The sequence below is a fragment of the Emydura macquarii genome, unplaced genomic scaffold, assembly GCF_026122565.2.
Source record: "Emydura macquarii macquarii isolate MOO-44397 ecotype Brisbane River unplaced genomic scaffold, CSIRO-AGI_Emac_v2 contig_306, whole genome shotgun sequence".
Lineage (NCBI taxonomy): Eukaryota > Metazoa > Chordata > Testudines > Chelidae > Emydura > Emydura macquarii.
Genome location: NW_027130443.1, coordinates 15,171,125 through 15,189,485, shown reverse-complemented (window position 1 = coordinate 15,189,485; position 18,361 = coordinate 15,171,125). Strand labels below are relative to the sequence as shown.

General features: G+C 45.7%; 1 protein-coding gene across 1 annotated transcript; it reads left to right on the top strand.

The window, feature by feature from the left end:
• The first annotated feature begins 5,489 nt into the window (after window positions 1-5,489).
• LOC137162121 (tetraspanin-33-like) lies at window positions 5,490-15,962 on the top strand. Its single transcript, XM_067561686.1, has 8 exons — window positions 5,490-5,979; window positions 6,314-6,371; window positions 7,301-7,425; window positions 10,494-10,568; window positions 11,097-11,192; window positions 11,730-11,870; window positions 12,428-12,589; window positions 13,266-15,962. The coding sequence occupies exons 1-8, from the start codon at window positions 5,923-5,925 to the stop codon at window positions 13,359-13,361; spliced, it is 810 nt and encodes a 269-aa protein (XP_067417787.1). The 5' UTR covers window positions 5,490-5,922; the 3' UTR covers window positions 13,362-15,962.
• Window positions 15,963-18,361: the final 2,399 nt, after the last annotated feature.

The following is an 18,361-nucleotide window of genomic DNA, read 5'->3' as shown; positions in this document are numbered from 1 at the left end:
TAACTAAAACTAAAGGTTTATTATAAAGAGAGAGAAAAACTATAAGAGATGTGTTAAAGGATTAAATCAATCAGACACATATAGTTGATTTGAAAGTCTATATATATATATCAGGTTTCTAGTAGAATTGTGGAGTTTGCAGGCTTGTATAGTCCCTCTGGTAGACCCATCCAGTACCTGGATGGGTCTGAGTCCTTTGGTTCACAGCTTCAGTTCAGTTGTAGATGAGTTGACCCAGAGGTAGGCTGGAGACTAAAGACAAAAGACAGACTAAAGACAAAATGGATGTCATGCAGCTGCCTTTTATGTTCTTTGGTCTTTGCCATGCTGCTTGTGGAATTTTACAGGAACAAGATGGATTCCAGAACCCCATGAATAAATCCTGGTGACTCATCAGGTATATCCCTGGCTTCTCCCCCTGGCCTATCATACCTGTGAGTTTCCTTAATGGGCCATTAAGCAGGTGAGTGCTGCAGCCATCCTGGTCCGGGGTGTCACCCAGACACAGCACAATTTGAAATACAGATCTATCAACCATATCCATAACACATGAACATAAACATCATCTTACTTAGCGCGTTATAGCCTAACAGTACCTGACACAGCATCTCAGATGAATTATGATTTTGACATACTGATGTTAAACAATATAATAAATGCTCCCCCCTCCCCCATCTAGCTAGCATGACATGAGGCACTTTGTCCTTAGAAGGGACAGCTGAGACTTCTGATCTGTGCACACCCAAAGTTCAAACTTGCCTCTCCAAGGTGGTACTGGCTTGTGCACTGCAAGACGGATTTTGTCTCAGGTGTGGCTCAGGGTGTATAGCTGCAGGAACATACCACAGACCACCCAACTAGGCTGGTGATGGGGATTGTGACATGCTCAGGAAGATTAAAGAATCTGCAAAAATAGAAAACTTCTTAATAATGGGGGATTTCAGCTATCCCTAGATTGACTGAGAACTGTCATCTCAGGATGGGATGCAGAGACAAAATTTCTAGACACCATTAATGACTGCTTCTTCTTGGAGCAGCTAACCCTGGAACCCACAAGTGGAGAGGAAATTCTTGATTTAGTCCTAAATGGAGCACAGGATCTGATCCCAGAGGTGAATGTAGGTGAACTGCACAGTAATCATAATCATAATAGAATTAAATTTAACATTCTGGGGGAAGGGAAATATCCAAAATCCCCACCACAATAGCATTTAATTTCAAAACATGGAACTACACAAAAGTGAGGCAGCTAGGGAAATTAACAGGAACAGTCACAAGAGTGAAATGCCTGCAAACTCCATGGAAACTATTTTAAAACACTATAACAGAGGCCCAAACTACATGTATACCTGACAGGGGTTCACTCACCCCTTGCAGTGCCTTCTGCTAGCCATGCTGGGAATTAGCTCTGCTAAGCTTGTGCTTCCCTCCAGTGGTGTCTCCCCTGTATCGTCTGGCTCTGCAGTCCAGCCCACTCCCAGATCTGCCATCTCCTCTTTGTGGCTTGGCCCTCCAGACAGGTAATTAAGGTCCTCCCCTTCCAGGAAATTCACAGTTTTCCCAGACCTGCTGTCTGTCTGGCACCTCTAGTGCCCTTACCACTCTCCAGGGGCTGGTAGGGGAAGCCAGGCCCACCCAGCAACCCTAGAACAAACAGTCCCCCTTACTGCTGCTGTGTCCCTAGGCTTCTTCCCACTTATCTGGCTCCCCCAGGTTTGCAAGCCCTCCAACCAGAGAGTAATTATAGCCTACTTTACTACAGCCTTTCCCAGCAACAAGCCCCAGCTGTTACCAGCTGCCTGACTTTATACAGGCCCTGCCTGAGCCAGCTGCACAGGTGAGCTTGTTCCGCTAATCAGGACTTTCAGCATTCAATCTACTAGGTTAATTGGCCCAGCTGGTCTCCATTAACCCTTTCCACTCCTGTGTGGGGTGAATACCCCAAATAAAAAAAAAAAAAAAGAGGAATAAAAAACCCCCACCATGGCTAACCAGAGTAAAAGCAGAAGCTAGAGACAAAGAGACATCCTTTAAAACTAGTAAGCCAAATCCTACGACAGAAAACAGAAAGGAGCATAAACTCTGGCAACAAAAGAATAATTAGGCAGGCCAAAAAAGAATATGAAAAGCAACTAGCAAAAGCCACAGAAACTAACTGCAACAATTTTTTACAGTATATCAGAAGCAGGAAGCCTGCCAAACAACCAGTGGGGTCAGTGGATGATCAAGGTGCTAAAGGAGCACTCAAGGAAGACAAAGCCATTGTGGAAAAGCTAAATGAATTCTTTGCATCAGTCTTTACTGCAAGGATTTTTTTATATAGGTAATCTCCAGCATAACCACAGTTCCCGACTCTACTATGAAACAAAAGTAATTTAACTTCAAATCACACTGCTGAAATGTAATGTACCTACTACTTGTTACTGATATTTCATGCCAGAACAAACTAAATAATTTGAGCCCCTGCCTCAATTTCTTTTCAGTTTATACAGACTTTTAGCAAGGTCTTACTGTCAACCCTGTTCGTTTAGTCATGCATTGAATTATCCAAAAAATGCTGTTGTGCTTTAAGTAATTTTAAAACTCATCAACAAGCACCACTATATTAACTATGGTACCAAACTAGATGGCAATAAAATGTTCACAAGTGATTGAAGCCCTTGAAAACAAAACCTGATTAAATAGGCTAGTCCTGTACATAGTAGAAATGTGCTGGCTTTTATTATGTGAGGGAGATTCCCACACCTGAGTCATTCTTTTTATGTGACAAATCTGAGGAACTAGACTGAGGTATCAATAGAGGACTTTGTGGAACAAATTGCTAAATCAAACAGTAAATACGTCACCAGATCCAGCTGATAGTCACCCAAGAGTTCTGAAGGAACCCAGTATGAAATTGCAGAACTACTAACTGTGGTATGTAACCCCTCACTGAAATCAGACCCTGGACCAGATGACTGGAGGGAAGCTAATGTACCGCCTATTTTTAAAAAGGGCTCCAGAGGCGATCCTGGCAACTACAGGCTGGTAAACCTAACTTCAGTAACAGGCAAATTGGTTGAAACAATAGTAAAGAAGAGAATGATCAGACACAGAGATGTACACGATCTGTGGGGGGAAGAGTCAATATGGCTTTTGTAAAGGGAAATCATGCCTCACCAATTGGTTAGAATTTTTTGAGGGTGTCAACAAGCATAAGGGCAAGGGTGATGCAGTAAAAAAGCCTTTGACAAGGGCTCTCGGCAAAGGCTCTTAAGCAAGGTAAAGCATCATGGGAGAAGAGGTAAGGTCCTCTCAGGGATCAATAACTGGTTAAAAACTAGGAAAACAAAGGGTAGAAATATGTGGTGAGTTTTCACAATGAAGAGAGGTAAATAGTGGGAGTCCTCCAAAGATCTGTACTGGAACCAGTGCTGTTCAACGTATGCATAAATGATCTGGAAAAAGGGGTGAACAGTGAGCTGGCAAAGTTTGCAAACAATACAAAATTACTCAAGACAGTTATGTCCATAGCAGACTGCAAAAAGTTACAGAGGTATCTCACAAACCTGGGTGACTGGGCAACAAAATGGCAGACAAAATTCAGTTTTGATAAATGCAAAGTAATGCACATTGGAAAAAATCATCCCAACTACACATACAAAATGCTGGGGTCTAAATGAGCTGTTACCACTCAAGAAAGAGATCTTGAAATCATCAAGGATAGTTCTCTGACAACATCAATGTGCAGTGGCAGTCAAGAAAGCTAAGAAAGTTAGGAACCATTAGAAAAGGGATAGATCATAATGCCACTATATAAATCCATGGGATGCCCACACCTTGAGTACTGCATGCAGTGCTGGTCATCCCATCTCAAAAAGGCATATTGGAAGTGGAAAAAGTACAGAGAAGGGCAACAAAAATTATTAGTGGTATGGCACGGCTTCCATAGGAAAAGAGATTAAAAAGACTGGGACTGTTCTGCTTAGAAAAGAGACAACTGAGAGGGGATATATAGAGGTCTATAAAGTCATGAAGTTATGGAGAAAATCAATAAGGAAGTGTTATTTGCACTTTCACATAACAAAAAAAAAAACACAGGGGCAACCCCATTAAATTATTAGGCACAGGTTTAGGACAAACATCAAGAAGTACTTCTTAATAGAATGCACAGTCAACCCGTGGAACTCATTGCCAGGGGATACTGTGAAGGCCAAAAGTATAACTGGATTAAAAAAAGAATGATATCAGTTCATGGAGAATAGGTCAGTCAATAGCTATCAGCCACGATGATCAGGGATGCAACCCCACAGTCACGTTGGCCTTAAACTTCTGACTACTAGAAGCTGGGACTGGCAGACAGGGGATGGATCTCTTGATAATTTCTCTGTTCCGTTTACTTCCTCTGAATCATCTGGCACTGGCCACTGTCAGAAGACAGGTTACTGGGTTACCATTGGTCTGACCCAGAATGTTCTGGGGTGGGGGGTGTTCAGGATGTTTGTGTGACAGTGTGGACACGGAGAAGGGTTATGTGCACCCTATGTGCTCACAGAGACATATCTATGTATATTCTTGGTGTGACCATGTTTGGTGCCAGGGTGGGGATTGTGTCACTGGGTGAGCAAGGCCAAGAAACCTTGTCCCAGTTTTCACAGTCTTTCTGTGGGGCTTATCCTATCTCCTTTTGAGGTTTCTGAGCAGACTCTGTGTCGTTCCACCTCACAGACTCTCTCTAAAATACACTCTCCCTGCGTCCAGAGACTCCAACAAAACAGCCCAATGTGTGGCGCTTAAAGGGACAAATAAATCTCAAGCCCCAGCATTCATTTCCCTGCAGGGTGTAGTGCAATGACGCCACATGGTGCACGGTCTCCGAGTCACTGTGAACAACTGCATGGCTCGGAGTGGAGACAGCTGCTCTGTCAGCCTCTGCTGGAGCCTATCTCCCTGGAATCTTTGGGCCAGGTGTGGGATGCCCAATACATCTGCAAATGGCTTCTCAGCAGTGCTAAGACTGCCCCCTGCCTGGTGCTCTGGCACCTCACTGCTCACTTCCCTCCATGAACCCAGAACTCAAGAGCCCCGGATGACCCATGTCAGCAGCAGAATGACAAGCATAAGGAATGGAGACCAGGAATAAGTAAAGGTTCCCAGAAATGGGGAGGTGTGTTTGGTGAGGAGTGCAGGCTGGCTGAGTGAGATGAAGCCCAGCCTGCCGCTGCATGCACTGCTCAATTCTGTGGCTGAAATGTCATCTGTCTCTGGTGCTGGCCATCTGGCGCCTTTCACCGTGTTTACTTTGAAGGCTGATTTTAAAAAATTAATGAATTTTAGGAGTCTCTCTCTCTCTTTTGAGTGCAGGGGTGGAGGGTAAGTTCTCGCAAGGTTCCCATTCCAAGTGCCCCACACTCTATCCTCATTACAGTAACCAAGCACTCTGACTTCTCAGTGAGTCCTACCAAGGAGGGACTCCCACTCCTAGGGATCTGTCTTGCTGATGCACAAAATCTAGTCTAAACCTGTTTCTTCCTGTCTCCAGTGGCCTCTGACATTTCACAGGCAGCTGGGGCAGAATCTCTTTCCAAATGACTTCTCTTCCTCCTACTCTCATAACCTGCATGGAAGAATACCCCACCCCAGTGCCGGACTTCACCTTGGCTTGGCCTCCTCTTCTTTCACCATGTCTGAGATCTTCGTTTCAGGAGTTTATTTTGCCCAGTCAGTCTGTTCTACTGCAGCAGCAAGAAGGCTGGAACAGGAAGTCACTGACGCTAGGAAACATGTGGCAGACCTGACTGTACATGTTAGTCTGCGTCTGCTCCCTTTGTGCCTGGAACACTCCCTAGAACACATGACCCAGGCATCAAGAATCAGTAGAGAAATTGACTCCACAGCTGGGAGAGCATTGCTTTGGCCGGAGAGACTACTAGGACGTGAACCATGAGAACAAACCAGCTCATCAAATACACCTTGTTTGTCTCCTGTTACCTCTTCTGGGTGAGTCTGAGTGGTGCTGGGGCTGCCAGGCACAGGTGGGCTGACACTGTCTGGGAAGCAAGCACACTGCCTGCAGGGGAACCCACTTTCAAAGCCGCCCCAGTGAAGAGTCAGTCTGGCCAGTTGTGATACTGTGGCGAGGATCACAGGGTGAAGGACCATTGTAAATTGATAATCTGCCCTCTGGTATCCCTTCGTCCGGGCTCCCATTGGACAGGCTGAGTCCTGCTTCTCACCTCTGGCTGGACAAATTCTAATGCTTCCAGGAGTAAATGCTGTTGAGGATTTTTCCTCTTGCAAAATGATGAGTTTGTCTCTGATTCTTCCTCCCTAGGTGGCCGGTGGCCTCATGGTAGCAGTTGGCATTTATGCCAAACTCTCTAAAGAAGCAAGTAAGTACCATTCAGGCCCAGGTTCCTGCCTTTCCCTGGGTTACAAAGCTGGAGCTTAGATAAAGCCAATGAAGTGACTGCAGGGTAATTGTGCAGTCACTGCTGTCATCCCATTCTGTGTGGAGATAAGCTTTGTGCCTCATCTCTGACTGGCAGGTTTCAAATTACCCTCCACCAGCGGTTCCTGTGTGTCATTCCCACGTGGGGGGCAGGGAGGTGCTCCTTTTGATGGATCTACATGGGCTAGAAGGATTATTAATAACCATGTTCATTTTTCATGCCCAAAGACTGCTGTGCTTCAGCAACATTCAATAAGCAAATTACCACGGGATCGAATAAGGCAGTGGAGCCTAATACGTGTCTGAGAACTCTAGAAAGTACACTTAGATGAGGAAGCTGAACAGCTCCTTCCACTGTGCTGTGAACCTGAGGCTTCGATGCCTCTCACAGTTTCAAGACTGGGGAATAATCTTCCAAGCACAAATCCCCCACTCCGCTTCCGTGTGTCATTTGTGTTTGCTGAGCGCTAGTTATGTGCTTGATGCTGTACAGACCATAGAGTCAAACATGGCCTCTGCCCAGAAGGACTTACAGCCCAAGGTGACAAATGTGTTCATCAGTTAAACACGCAGACCCAGGCCACCTTGTGGTGCAGAACCATGTTTGGTGAGTGTTTTATGATCCCGTAGCTCTGTGATGAGCAGTTGTGGCTAAGACTGATGAGTGTGGGGAGGAAGTGTATTTCAAGGATAGGGTCAGGGCTTGCCCTGGAAGGAACGGCAGCATGGAGGCTGGTATGTGGAACTTGTCCAGTTCAGTGTTCTTCTGTCAGTTTTGTATCCATTCTTGATACTCCAAGGAGAAGAGGAAGGGGCAGGATTTGGTTTGCACTAATTTCTTACTTTGCCTTGTTTTTCAATCTCTGCCAGGTGCTGTGGACTCGCTCCTTGCCGATCCCTCGCTGATCCTGCTTACAGTGGGGATCTTGATGTTTGGTATCACCTTTGTGGGGTGTACAGGAGCCTTGCGTGATCTGCCCGTGCTGCTGAAAATTGTAAGGAGAGGCCAGTGGGATGGTTTCTTGTAGCTGATCAGGCACAAATACAGATCCCTATGCCTTGGGCTGCCCTTACTAGGCAACTTCCTGCATAAGAGATTGCCTCAAAGAATGGATTGTCAATCTGCTCCACCTTCATTAAAAGGTCAATTTTTGTCAGTCTCTTAAGTGGATGCTGAAGTGGGGCACCAGAAGAACTAGAAAGTTAGTGAGCCAGTGGGCTAATAGCTCACCAACTGAATGAACAGCAAGGAGAGAGAGAGTGTAAAAATCAGTGAATTCCTGACCACATTAAAGGCCTTTTCTGCAATCATGATTCATAACTGCCGCTCCACACCTCTTTGGCTGCATGTCCAAACAGACAGAGCTGGTGGCTTGTGTCAGTTCTGTCACCTTTTAATGTGGCTTGTTTTTCACACTTGTACCATTTTGCCATTTGCACCAATTGTCCCAAGTCAAAGGGTTGCTTATAATATTTTCCCAGCAGAATCCACAGTTGTTTCCTTTATGGGAATTTCGCAAAAAGTTTGCAAATGTAACGTTCCTCCAGGTGTTGGTGTGAGGTTCTCTTGGGGATGATTTTATTCCAGAGTATCTGGGGGCACAGGCATACTACAGCGGTGGAATGCAAGAAAACATGGGTGATATGTTTGGAGGCTGCACATTTCTTGTCGCTAATGGAATCCAACATGTGGCTGGAAAAGGTTTAGGGTGTGTTCTCTTTAATTTGCAAATAACAAAAATTCCCCCTTGACAGGATTTAACATGTCCTAGTAATACAAAAGGAAAGCTTCCTTCTCTGGTATCAGCTAATGTTTGTTACTATAGCTGGGTAAATACTGGCCTCCTCCAAACAAGGGCTCAGAATATTGGCTTCTATTTTAAAATGCACTTGCTTTGGTGTCCTCATGCACGTCTCAGCTGCCTTTCTGAGCCATCAAGTCACGCTCAGCAACATTTGGGTGACCAAATTTGGGAGACCAAAATGGTCTGTGTGAAGATTTGTGTAGGAAGAGCACTCCATAAGAGTTACATTTATGCAACTGGGGAACAGAAACAATCCTATCTGCCTTATGTAACCACACACAGACTGAATATCAAATGCTAGGAATCAAATGCGCAGACTCAACATGATATATTCACAAAGTAAAAAAAATTGTCACAACTTGTCAAGTAAACCTAAGGAAATTGCTGACTGCAGCCAAGCGGCAAAAATTCACCAAAGAGATTGTTTGCTAACATAGCAAAGCAGAGAGGAATTCATTCCCTGTGCTGATTCCTCTCCCCAAAGGGAGATTTAAACATGCTAATGAAAATATAGCATTTGCTTAACATTAAAACTAGACTGGACAAAACACTAGAGAACAGACAGTAGGGAACAACCACCAGCCCCCAGGGAAGGGCAAATAACACTTGGCACATACCTAGCACTTTGCAACTTCAAAGCACACCAAGGAGGTGAGAGTTATTAGATGACCTCATAGATCTTTTCCATCCCTAATTTTTGGGATTCCATGACACATGCACACTTCCAAGCAGCTAATATGGATTTATGGCTCATTACAACAACCTATAACCCATTAATCCTCTTTTGTCCCACAGGAACAGAGGTGTTAACTGCCCGCTTCACCTTGAAAGGTCCCTTACAACATGTAACTCCTTATGCTAAACAACCTGCTCCACCCTGTATTTACCTGCGACTCTCTGAGTACCTTTTCCAGACCTGAAGAGCTCTGTGTAAGCTCGAAAACTTGTCTCTTTCACCAACAGAAGTTAGTCCAATAAAAGATATTACCTCACCCACTTTGTTGGGACCAACACAGCTACAACAACTCTTCAAAAAGCAGCTAATAGGGCAGTCACAATGGCAGCAAGATCAGGGTATGTCTGCACAACGTTCTGGAGCAAGTCTTCCAGTCTGGATTGACAGATGCAGGCAAGCAGGGTTTGCACTAGAACTTCGGCTTGGAAGCCTGGGGGCAGGGGTGGGCTTCAGAGCCTGAGCCCCAGAGCGCTGTCTCTAAAGCTATTTTTAAAGCACAGGTGTAAGCCCTATTAGCCTGAGTCTATTGACCTGGGCTGGGAGGCTTGCTCCAAAATACTGTGTAGACATATCCTAAATCTGAGCTGACTGTGGAGTCACTGCCTGTCCCATGAACACAGGTAATCTCAGCTCCATTACCAGAGAATTGCAGCAGGGGCACAAGGGCATTTTTCCCCAAAACACTCCAATCATTTCCTTCCAGCTTCACCAGCAAATGAAGCACCTACGCTTGTGGGAAAACTAGCCATGGGGGTATTCTTTCTGTTCCAGCCCACATTCCTCAGCTGGGACTTGTAGGCGGGGGACTTGACTCTCTCCTGTACAGAAGGTAGTGATATTTACAAGCAGTACTACCATTAAGCCATGAGGGGAGCCCTTGCTTGGAATAACACTGGCATCCAGGTCATTGCTGGGAAGTTCTCACATTCAGCACTCTTGGTGCAAGGAGGGCTGGGATCTGGAGCAACAGCAGTGCAGTGTAGGCACAAGCAGCCTTCCATGCATAAATACTCAGGCCAGGTCTCGTGAAAGGGCCAGTCATTTAAACAATCCCACTGGTCACCCAGGCCTTAGGCTTAAAGTTGTCTCCTATGCCCTCTGACTGCAGTGCTTCAGTTGCTGTGTCCTCTTGTAGAATCTGAAACTAGATTTTTCCAAGCCTTCCTAAACAGGGTGCATCTCTGGAGTCTTGAGGGATTGTCTTGTGTGTAACAGGTCCTAAGCAGGCCCCAGTGCCTTGGAGCCCCAGAGAGAAAGTATTTCTGAATGGGAGGGGTTGGTTCATTACACCTTACAGCTGATTTCCTCTGGACTGTTGGAGGTGGAGGATGATCTCATTGGTGGTCTGGGCATCATCATTAACACATGTACACAGCAGGGTGAATGTATGTGGCACGTCACCAACACAGCCCCAGCCCCAGCCCCACGGAACACTTGCTCTAAGGGCTCTTGCATCAATGCTGGTGGTGGGAACTGGTTGTTCTGCACATTGTTCTGATGACCTCACCCTTTCATTTTTCAGTTTGCCTGGATTTTATTGATCATTCTCATCCTCCAGATCGTGACTGCTGTCCTGGGATTTCTCTTCTCCGGCATGGTAACTCCACAGCCAACTCCAGAGCTGGCTGACACTTTGATGAATTAGACAGTTGCATTTGGCAATTTAGTGGCATGAGCGCAGATCTAGAAATGAGCAACACCTTCTGCAGCCTTGGGCAAGTCTCTTCCCTCCCTGCCTCAGTTTCCCCTCTGGAAGATAGGAACATTAATACTTCCTCTACCTAGCTGACTGGGAGGTTATCAGGATTAATCAGATGTTTGAATGCACAGCATGCTATATAAATGCAGAATATTGTTATTTGTTGTATAATTAACCTCTGGCTGCCATCAGAGATGCAGATCAACCTTCTCCATCTGCACTTTGGGGGGGGAAATGGCAGCCACTTGGGTTAAACTTGCATTTGTCCCTGTGATATGCTCAGTTCAGGGGTGCCTGGGAGAAGCCAGATGCCACAGAGACAACATTTAGCCCCAAACTGCAGGAAATGAAAGGCGAGGCAGCTTCTGCAAGTCAATGAATCTGCCTGGTAGATGTTGACAGCTGCACTGTCTGTGTGTGTCCTAGGTGTTGGAGAAAGCAGCCTTTCTGATGGGAAAAGCTATCTCTAGTTACCGGGATGACCTAGACTTACAGAACCTCATTGATTATATACAGAAAAAGGTAATTTAAAAACACTTCGCAGATTTGTAGCATGCTTTGCTGTTTAATTATTTGAGATTGCTGATTAATTATTAATCTGCTGTCTCAGATCCTCAGTCAGTGCTGGGATATCAGTGCCAGTTTTAGACCTCCACCTAAATATGCAGTCTAAAGCCAGGTCCCTGTTAGCCAGCTTCCCATTGCTGTTTGCCAGGCCCTGTGCTGAGGACAGTATTTCCCCTGCTCCTCACACCACAGAAAGGAGAATAGCCTCCATTTGTTTCTGTGTGTCCATGGAAGTAGCTGTGACTTTCACCAGGGAAGCTGGGAACAGGGTGAAATTTCACCATGGGTCAATTTAGGGAAACTCTCCATTTTTGCTCTCTGTTTTCACCAGAGAGACACAGTTGCTGCTTCCTCCCTGATTAGATTCTTAAAGTCCTCGGGTCTGTGTGTGAATACCCAGGAGACTCCTGTCTGTACAGCCCTGTGCACACCTGGGGCTCTGTGTAAACAAGCAGATATTCCAGGGTCCCCCTTTCTGTTTCACTCTCTCAGTTTGAGTGCTGTGGGGTGCATTACTACAAGGACTGGTCCCAGAATATTTACTTTGAGTGCCAAGACTCCAATCCCAGCCTGGAGCGCTGTGCTGTACCTTTCTCCTGCTGCATCAGGAAGGATAAAGAGGCAGCCTTTACTGTAAGTCAAATCTAGTCACATTTTTGTGGTTAACACTTTTTTCTTTAGGTTTTTATTTAAAAAAAAAAATCTCCACTGCAGTATGTGGTTGGAAGTTAAGGACACTTTAAAATAAAGTCAAAGAGATCAAGTAGGAAAGTATCAGAGGGACTTTGCATGTATACAACATTTCATGTCAGGATCTCAATGCAGTTTGCTAGGGCAGGTCAATATAATTATCCTAATTGGGTTAGGGAAACTAAGGCACAGAAAGGGGATGTGACTTTACTCAGAATACATAGTGAGTCTGTGGCAGAGTCACAAAGAGAATTTAGGTCTCCCAATTCCAAATCCTCTGTTCTAACCACTTAACATGCTGCATATCTGTAACCTAGCTGGCGAGACCACCAAGAACAAAGCAGTATTCTGTTCTGTTCTGGTTCTTACATTGGGCCCATAACTGTGGTCCATAACCTCTCTCTCCTCCCAGGGTCAGGCATGCTGTGACTACGTCAGGGGAGACAGAGCAAATTCTGTTCCTCACTCACTAACTTTTGCTGACTCGTCTCTCCCTGCAGAATGTTTTCAACACCATGTGTGGCTACGGGACACAGAACCTGAGATCATGGAAAGCAGAGAGCCTGATATACACTGAGGGCTGCTTGGAAAAGATTGTTGGCTGGGGGCAGAGAAATCTGCTCCTTGTTGCAGGACTAGCAGTAGGACTGTTTGTCTTGGAGGTAATTGAAGCTGTAACAGCATCAAGGCTGTGTCTGTACTAAAAAAGTGCATCCGATTAAGTAAATCCGTTAAAAACTGATCCAGTTAAATCAGTGCAAACTCCCAATAGCAATTCACTTAAACTCATTTAAGCTAAATCAACATAAGCAAAGGTTAAGTTGATAACTTCCTGACACAAACTAAACTGATATCAAGCATAGCTACCTTGATGTATGTAAGTGTATCTACATTAGGGATTTGCATTGATTTAACTACATTGATTTTAAAATGAATTTGATTAAACCAGTGCATTTTTCTAATATAAACAAGGCCAAAAATCTGCTTGGCTAGCTCCATGGATGATAACCACTCCGCTCCCACATTTTCAAACTTGGGTGGCTAAAGTTACCCCTAAATCCATAGTTAGACATACAGAACTAATCATACAGTTACACATGAACAATAATGCTTAGGCACCTAAACAAGTGGCCTGATTTTCACAGGTGCTGAACTCCTGCAGCTCCCATGAAAGTCAGTGGGATGCACAGTCCTTGGCATCAGAACCTGGGGTTTTGTTTGGGTAAATTACAGGATTTGGTGGCCCCTTCCCTGGTATTTCCCCTGCTCTAAGCCCACATAGCTGTTGCTTTCAGGTGTCAGTGAGTCCAGCCCTAGTGATCTTCTTTTCCCTTCCAGATCCTTGTGTTTTCCCTGGCCGTGACGCTCATTTACCAGATTGACTTTATCATTCAGAAACGGAGAAGCACGCGAAGGAGCGGCCCTGAAAAATGAGTCTGTTGCTCCCACCAAAAGCCCAGCATGGTCTCTGTTGCAATCGGTGCAGGCTGTGGAGAAGGAACAAACTGAGCTGACGAAACACTGTGAATATCCCAGAGGGTGCTAGGGCCTATATCCCAGGTGAATGAACAGACACTGGCGAGCATAAGGCAGAGGTAATTGCTGCTTTCAAAGGGGCCTTTGCTGCCTAGTAGGATCATACGATGGGTATCTCACTCTCTCCTCCTTCACTGTTTTATTACCATGGACATTTGCAAAAAACAGGATCTTTCTTTTCTGAGATTCCTGCTGCTTATTCTCCATCTGCGGTCAAAGCCCTCTGGTTGCTTCACCAATCACTTTGGAGGACAGGATTACAGTTAAAAGAACCTTGACAAATTGGAGAATTGGTGCAAGTGCAAAGTACTACACTTAGGAAGAAAAAAATCAAATGCACAACTACAAAATGGGGAATAAGTGGCTAGGTGGGAGCACTGCTGAAAAAGATCAGGGCTTCTAGCGAATCACAAACTGAACATGAGCCAACAACGGGATGCAGTTGCAAAAAATGTTAATATCATTTTGGGGTGTTGTAATAGAGTCCTCAGAGGGCCAGGTGGCCTAGTGGGTATCCCACCCTGTTTCCTGCCTTGCCTCCCAGCAGGAAGGCCTTTCAGTCCAGTTCCTAACCCTTGCATGGGGCTTAGCTTCACCTCAAGGTTTCCAGTGTCCTTGCCCTCTCCTTACTAGAGGCGGAGCAGGGTAGAAATGAGGCTTATGCCCCTTCTGCAGCAAGGACAGTTAGTAGAGGAGCCCGGTCCTTCCCACTCCACCCTCTCCTCTGAGTGTGAACGGTGTCCGGCAGTCTGCAATGTCCTGGGAGTTGCCCCCTGGGTCACTTCCTACCATCCACCTCCCTCCATGGCTCCAAGTGCTATGTAAGAGAACAAAAGAAAAAGAAAAAAACAACTAAACCTTCAGCCCAGACTAGGCTCAGCAGACAGCCTTATTCCTCACAAGAAGGCTTCTTTGGCACCCTTGTTCAGGAGTCCACAGGGAAGGTCTGTCTTCCTCCCGAGCTTGTTCCCTCGTCTGAGCTCAGTTGCTCTCTTTTAAGCTTGGAGCATGCTCTGCAGGACTGGGGCTGCCTGTGTCCAGTATGTCCTTTAACCCCTTCAGGTGTACACTCCATCACAGGTATATGAACAGGAGTGTCGTATGTAAGACACAGGAGGTAACTGTCCCATTCTATTCAGCACTGAGGAGGCCTTAGCTGGAGTGAAAGGTTTAATAAACCTGACTTATGAGGAAAGATTAAAAAAACTGGGCATGTTTAGTCTTGAGAAAAAAGAGGGAGGGGGATCTGATAAGTCTTCAAATGTGTTCAGAACTGTTATTAAGAGGATGGTGATCAGTTGTTCTCTGTGTCCCCTGAAGATAGGACAAGAAGTTAATGGGCTTACTCTATAGCTGAGGAGATATTAGGGAAACCTTTCTAACTCTGAGGGGAGTTAAGCTCTGGAGCACGCTGCCAAGGGAGGTTGTGGAATCCCATATTTGGAAGTTTTAAAAAACAGGTTGGACAAACGCCTGCCAGGGATGGGCTAGGTTTACTTGATCCCCTCCCACAGTGCAAGGGTCTGGACTACATGCCCTCTCGAGGTCCTTTTCATTCCTACATTTCTATGATTCTGTGATTGTGATAGCACACACAGGGGACTTTGACCTCAGTGGGGCTATTAGAAGTTGGGGCAGGGAAATTGTCAAGCTGTTCACAAGTACCAGTCCCTTGTAATAACAAATGGGAAATATGCCCTAAGGACAGAATTGTTTCATAATAATGATTTCCCCCATTCTCCCAGTTCTTTGGAGTTTTAAAGCCAAAAAGTCCCTGTCTTGGAGGCCACTGGCTAGTACAGTCCCTGCGGAATTTGTATCACAGGCTCTGTGTTCAGCTATATTTGCATGTACTGTAACTATACAAGTCTTTGCCAGGAATGGTTTCTTGAAGAGCAGAACATTCAGGATTTTGTCATGGTGTTAAAGGGCCCGATCCTGCTAAGCGCTGAACATCTTCAAGCTCCCATTCACTGAGCACTCACCTTTTACAATCACACACCCAAACTATTTTGGGGGAAAGGTGGAACCAAACACACTTTTGCATCTGAAAGCAACCAGTTTCCTTCAGCAGCAACTACAACTTTCCAGACTCAAGAAAATTTGTGAGTCTTAGAGATGAAACTGCCATAGACTGAGAACTTCTTTTCGGAAATGTGACAGATTTGCTTGGAATGAAGGAGTCTGTTTGCTGCTAACTCCAGCCTGTGAGAGCTTATCTGCTGGGCATTTTCCTCTTCACTGTACCTCATGTCCTGTAGAAATGTGCAGTTGGGAGTGACCCTTTGCAAGGCCAGTTCTCTCACAATCTGACAATTATATGAACAAGCAGAATGGATTCTATACAATAAAATCCAAACTATAAGAGTCATCTTGTGCCAGGAGAGTCCAGTTGTCATATCACTTTGCAAAATAAAATCATTCTTTTTGCTGGATGTTGTCCACACTACGTGGTCGGTTAGTTCTTGTACAATATTAAAATTCTGTCAGCTTTCCTGAGTGCTGTGTCTGTCCTCGCCGTAGTTTACTTGGAGCCACATCACAGAGTTCAGCAGTCACTGTACAGGTGTAAAAACTGACTCGGAATATTTCTAATTGCAGCATTTTAATAGGTCACCCTTTTACACATTGATAAAAGGCTAGTGCAGACAAGGCTCTGGTGTATTCCCCAGTGCCATCAAAACCTGCTCTAAGCAGGTGGAAAGAATGCCTTGTCCTGTCTGGACTCATGCTAATACTGTTGCTAACAATGGTACCGCTGCTCACTGTTGGAATATGGCTACACAAATTTCTAGCATAGACAAGGCCACTGAGCTAAAGGACCTGAAGTGTACATCTCTGACTAAGAGCACAGAGGAGCCTGGCACTTTCAGAGCACTGAAAAGGGACCCCAGGGATTCGCCCAAGTGACAAACACTGGTTGCTATGGAAATGGATGCACTCCTGGGATGCAGCCACGCCCCTGTGCTGTGAGGAGACAGGTTTCACACCTAGCAGTGCAGACTCAGAGCTCTAGGGTTTCCTCGTTTTTCCATTTGAATAACAGGATTTGACTGGGTGCTGTTTAAAAGTGAAGGAAGAAAGCCATACAATGGACTGTTCTCTGGGGGTATGTGGGAAGTCTTGAGGGGGCAGATTCCGACTGTGCTGAGTTGCTCACCAGTGCCACTTCTTGGGTTTCATTCTGGCACTTGTTTGTATAGATTCTTCTGTATAGCACAGTGTCCTCCAAGGGAGAAGTCAGGGAGTGAAGACAACAGCATGAGCCTCAGCTGCCTCAGCCCGGACACATGCCAGAACCTTCTCCAGGGTAAGATGGTCCCTTTGCCCTTCCAGCCATCCAGTCTGGTCCGAATCTTCATCAGCTCAGCTTCCTCAGGTAAATAAGCTGCAAAGTGCTGGAGATGTCAAATGCTTTCAGCAGCCTCAATGCAGATCTTGTCCCTTACACTAGACGGAGTGGGAGTGGGGGGTGGCACTGTGCTACATGGCCAGGCTGCTCAACTCAGCAAGAATCATGTCCTCCAAGGGGTTGCAGCTCCATGCTAAAAGGTGAAGGTGGCTGCAGTCTGTTGCATTTTATTCCAAGTTAGGTACTGTTGCCGCCACCATCTCCTCTGCATGTCAATGGTGTCTGAGAGAGCAGGATTCTGACACTATTGACATTTCCAGTGCAGAAAGGATGAGCCTGCAGCACGCCTAGAAGAGATGCTGGCTGGTGCACAAGGCTGACACTACCTGCAGACTTTCAAGTGGCTTTGGGGAGACTGGGTGCAATGGGTCACCTGGATTTGGTTCTCTATTACCAGTGTAGTGTGGAGAAAAATACATGGAACGTGTGTATATGTGCTTGTGTGAGAGCATGGGTGGGAGTGTGAAGAGTGGGTTGTGCATAAATGTGCATGTCTGTGTGTGTGAGGGGCTGTGCACGAGGAGGGTGTTGTATGGCGTAAGAGGTGCATATATGCTTGTGAGTGTTCTTATCCTTCTCCTATTTGCTCTTTGATTTTCTTTGTCACAGCCCTGGTAGAGCTCTCACAGTTGGACCTCATCAGGTTTGGATCCCAAGATGACCTGTGTGCTCTTAAGCTTCCCTTGGTCCCATTGTCTCTCTTTGGCTGCTCTGGCACGCTTCCTGGGCACAGGCTTTCATCTGTTACCCCTTCACAAAAACAGGACTTCTGTCTTGGCCCCAGTGCTCACTTCCCAGACTCTGCAGTAGCTTAAGCACACCCTTTCCCAGGCTCCAACCCTATGGGCACTCCGGTTTACAGTTTACCTGTCCAGGGACACTTGACAGTGAAAACAGAAAGATACCCAGGCTTTGCAAAGGCTCCAAAAATCAATCACTCTATTTTAGCTAGCACAAGAAAAACACAGACCTAGACAAACAATAGCACACTGGGACACATTTCCTTACCTCATTTCCTCACCACTCTTGAGTTTTTTGGGCTTAGGTCAGAGGCCTTTAAAGAGTCCAGGGTCCCCCTGCTGTGCATGGCTTCTCCTCTGAAACATGGAATCTCTCTTTCCTGCAGCCAGTTCCCTTCTTCCTTAGCTGATTCTGCAGTTAAAAAGGACCTCTCAGCTATGAAAGCATGCCCCCGCTCCTCTCTCCTGCCCAAGTTTCTCTTGTTCTGTGAGTTCCCATTCTTAACATCTCTGGTTTTTAAGACACAGCACTATTACCTGAACTTTTTGTTCCCCTGGTTAAGGATTTTCCATTCTCCAGAACCCAGCCCTCTGAAGAGAAGTTGGAGAAAACTGATTTAACGTAGGCCATTGCATTGTTTTAGTGCTCCCCTTTGAATGGGAGCCATCAAGGTATTACAACCCCACCTGTCCTGCGTTTGGGAGATGTGCTGCACAGCCCGGACAGCAGATGGCTAACAAACATA

Coding starts and splice junctions, on each gene's coding strand:
- LOC137162121 (XM_067561686.1), top strand. CDS start 5,923: ATGAGAACAAACCAGCTCATCAAATACACCTTGTTTGTCTCCTGTTAC. Junction 5,980..6,313: donor TCTCCTGTTACCTCTTCTGG/GTGAGTCTGAGT, acceptor CTTCCTCCCTAG/GTGGCCGGTGGCCTCATGGT. Junction 11,193..11,729: donor TTGATTATATACAGAAAAAG/GTAATTTAAAAA, acceptor TCACTCTCTCAG/TTTGAGTGCTGTGGGGTGCA.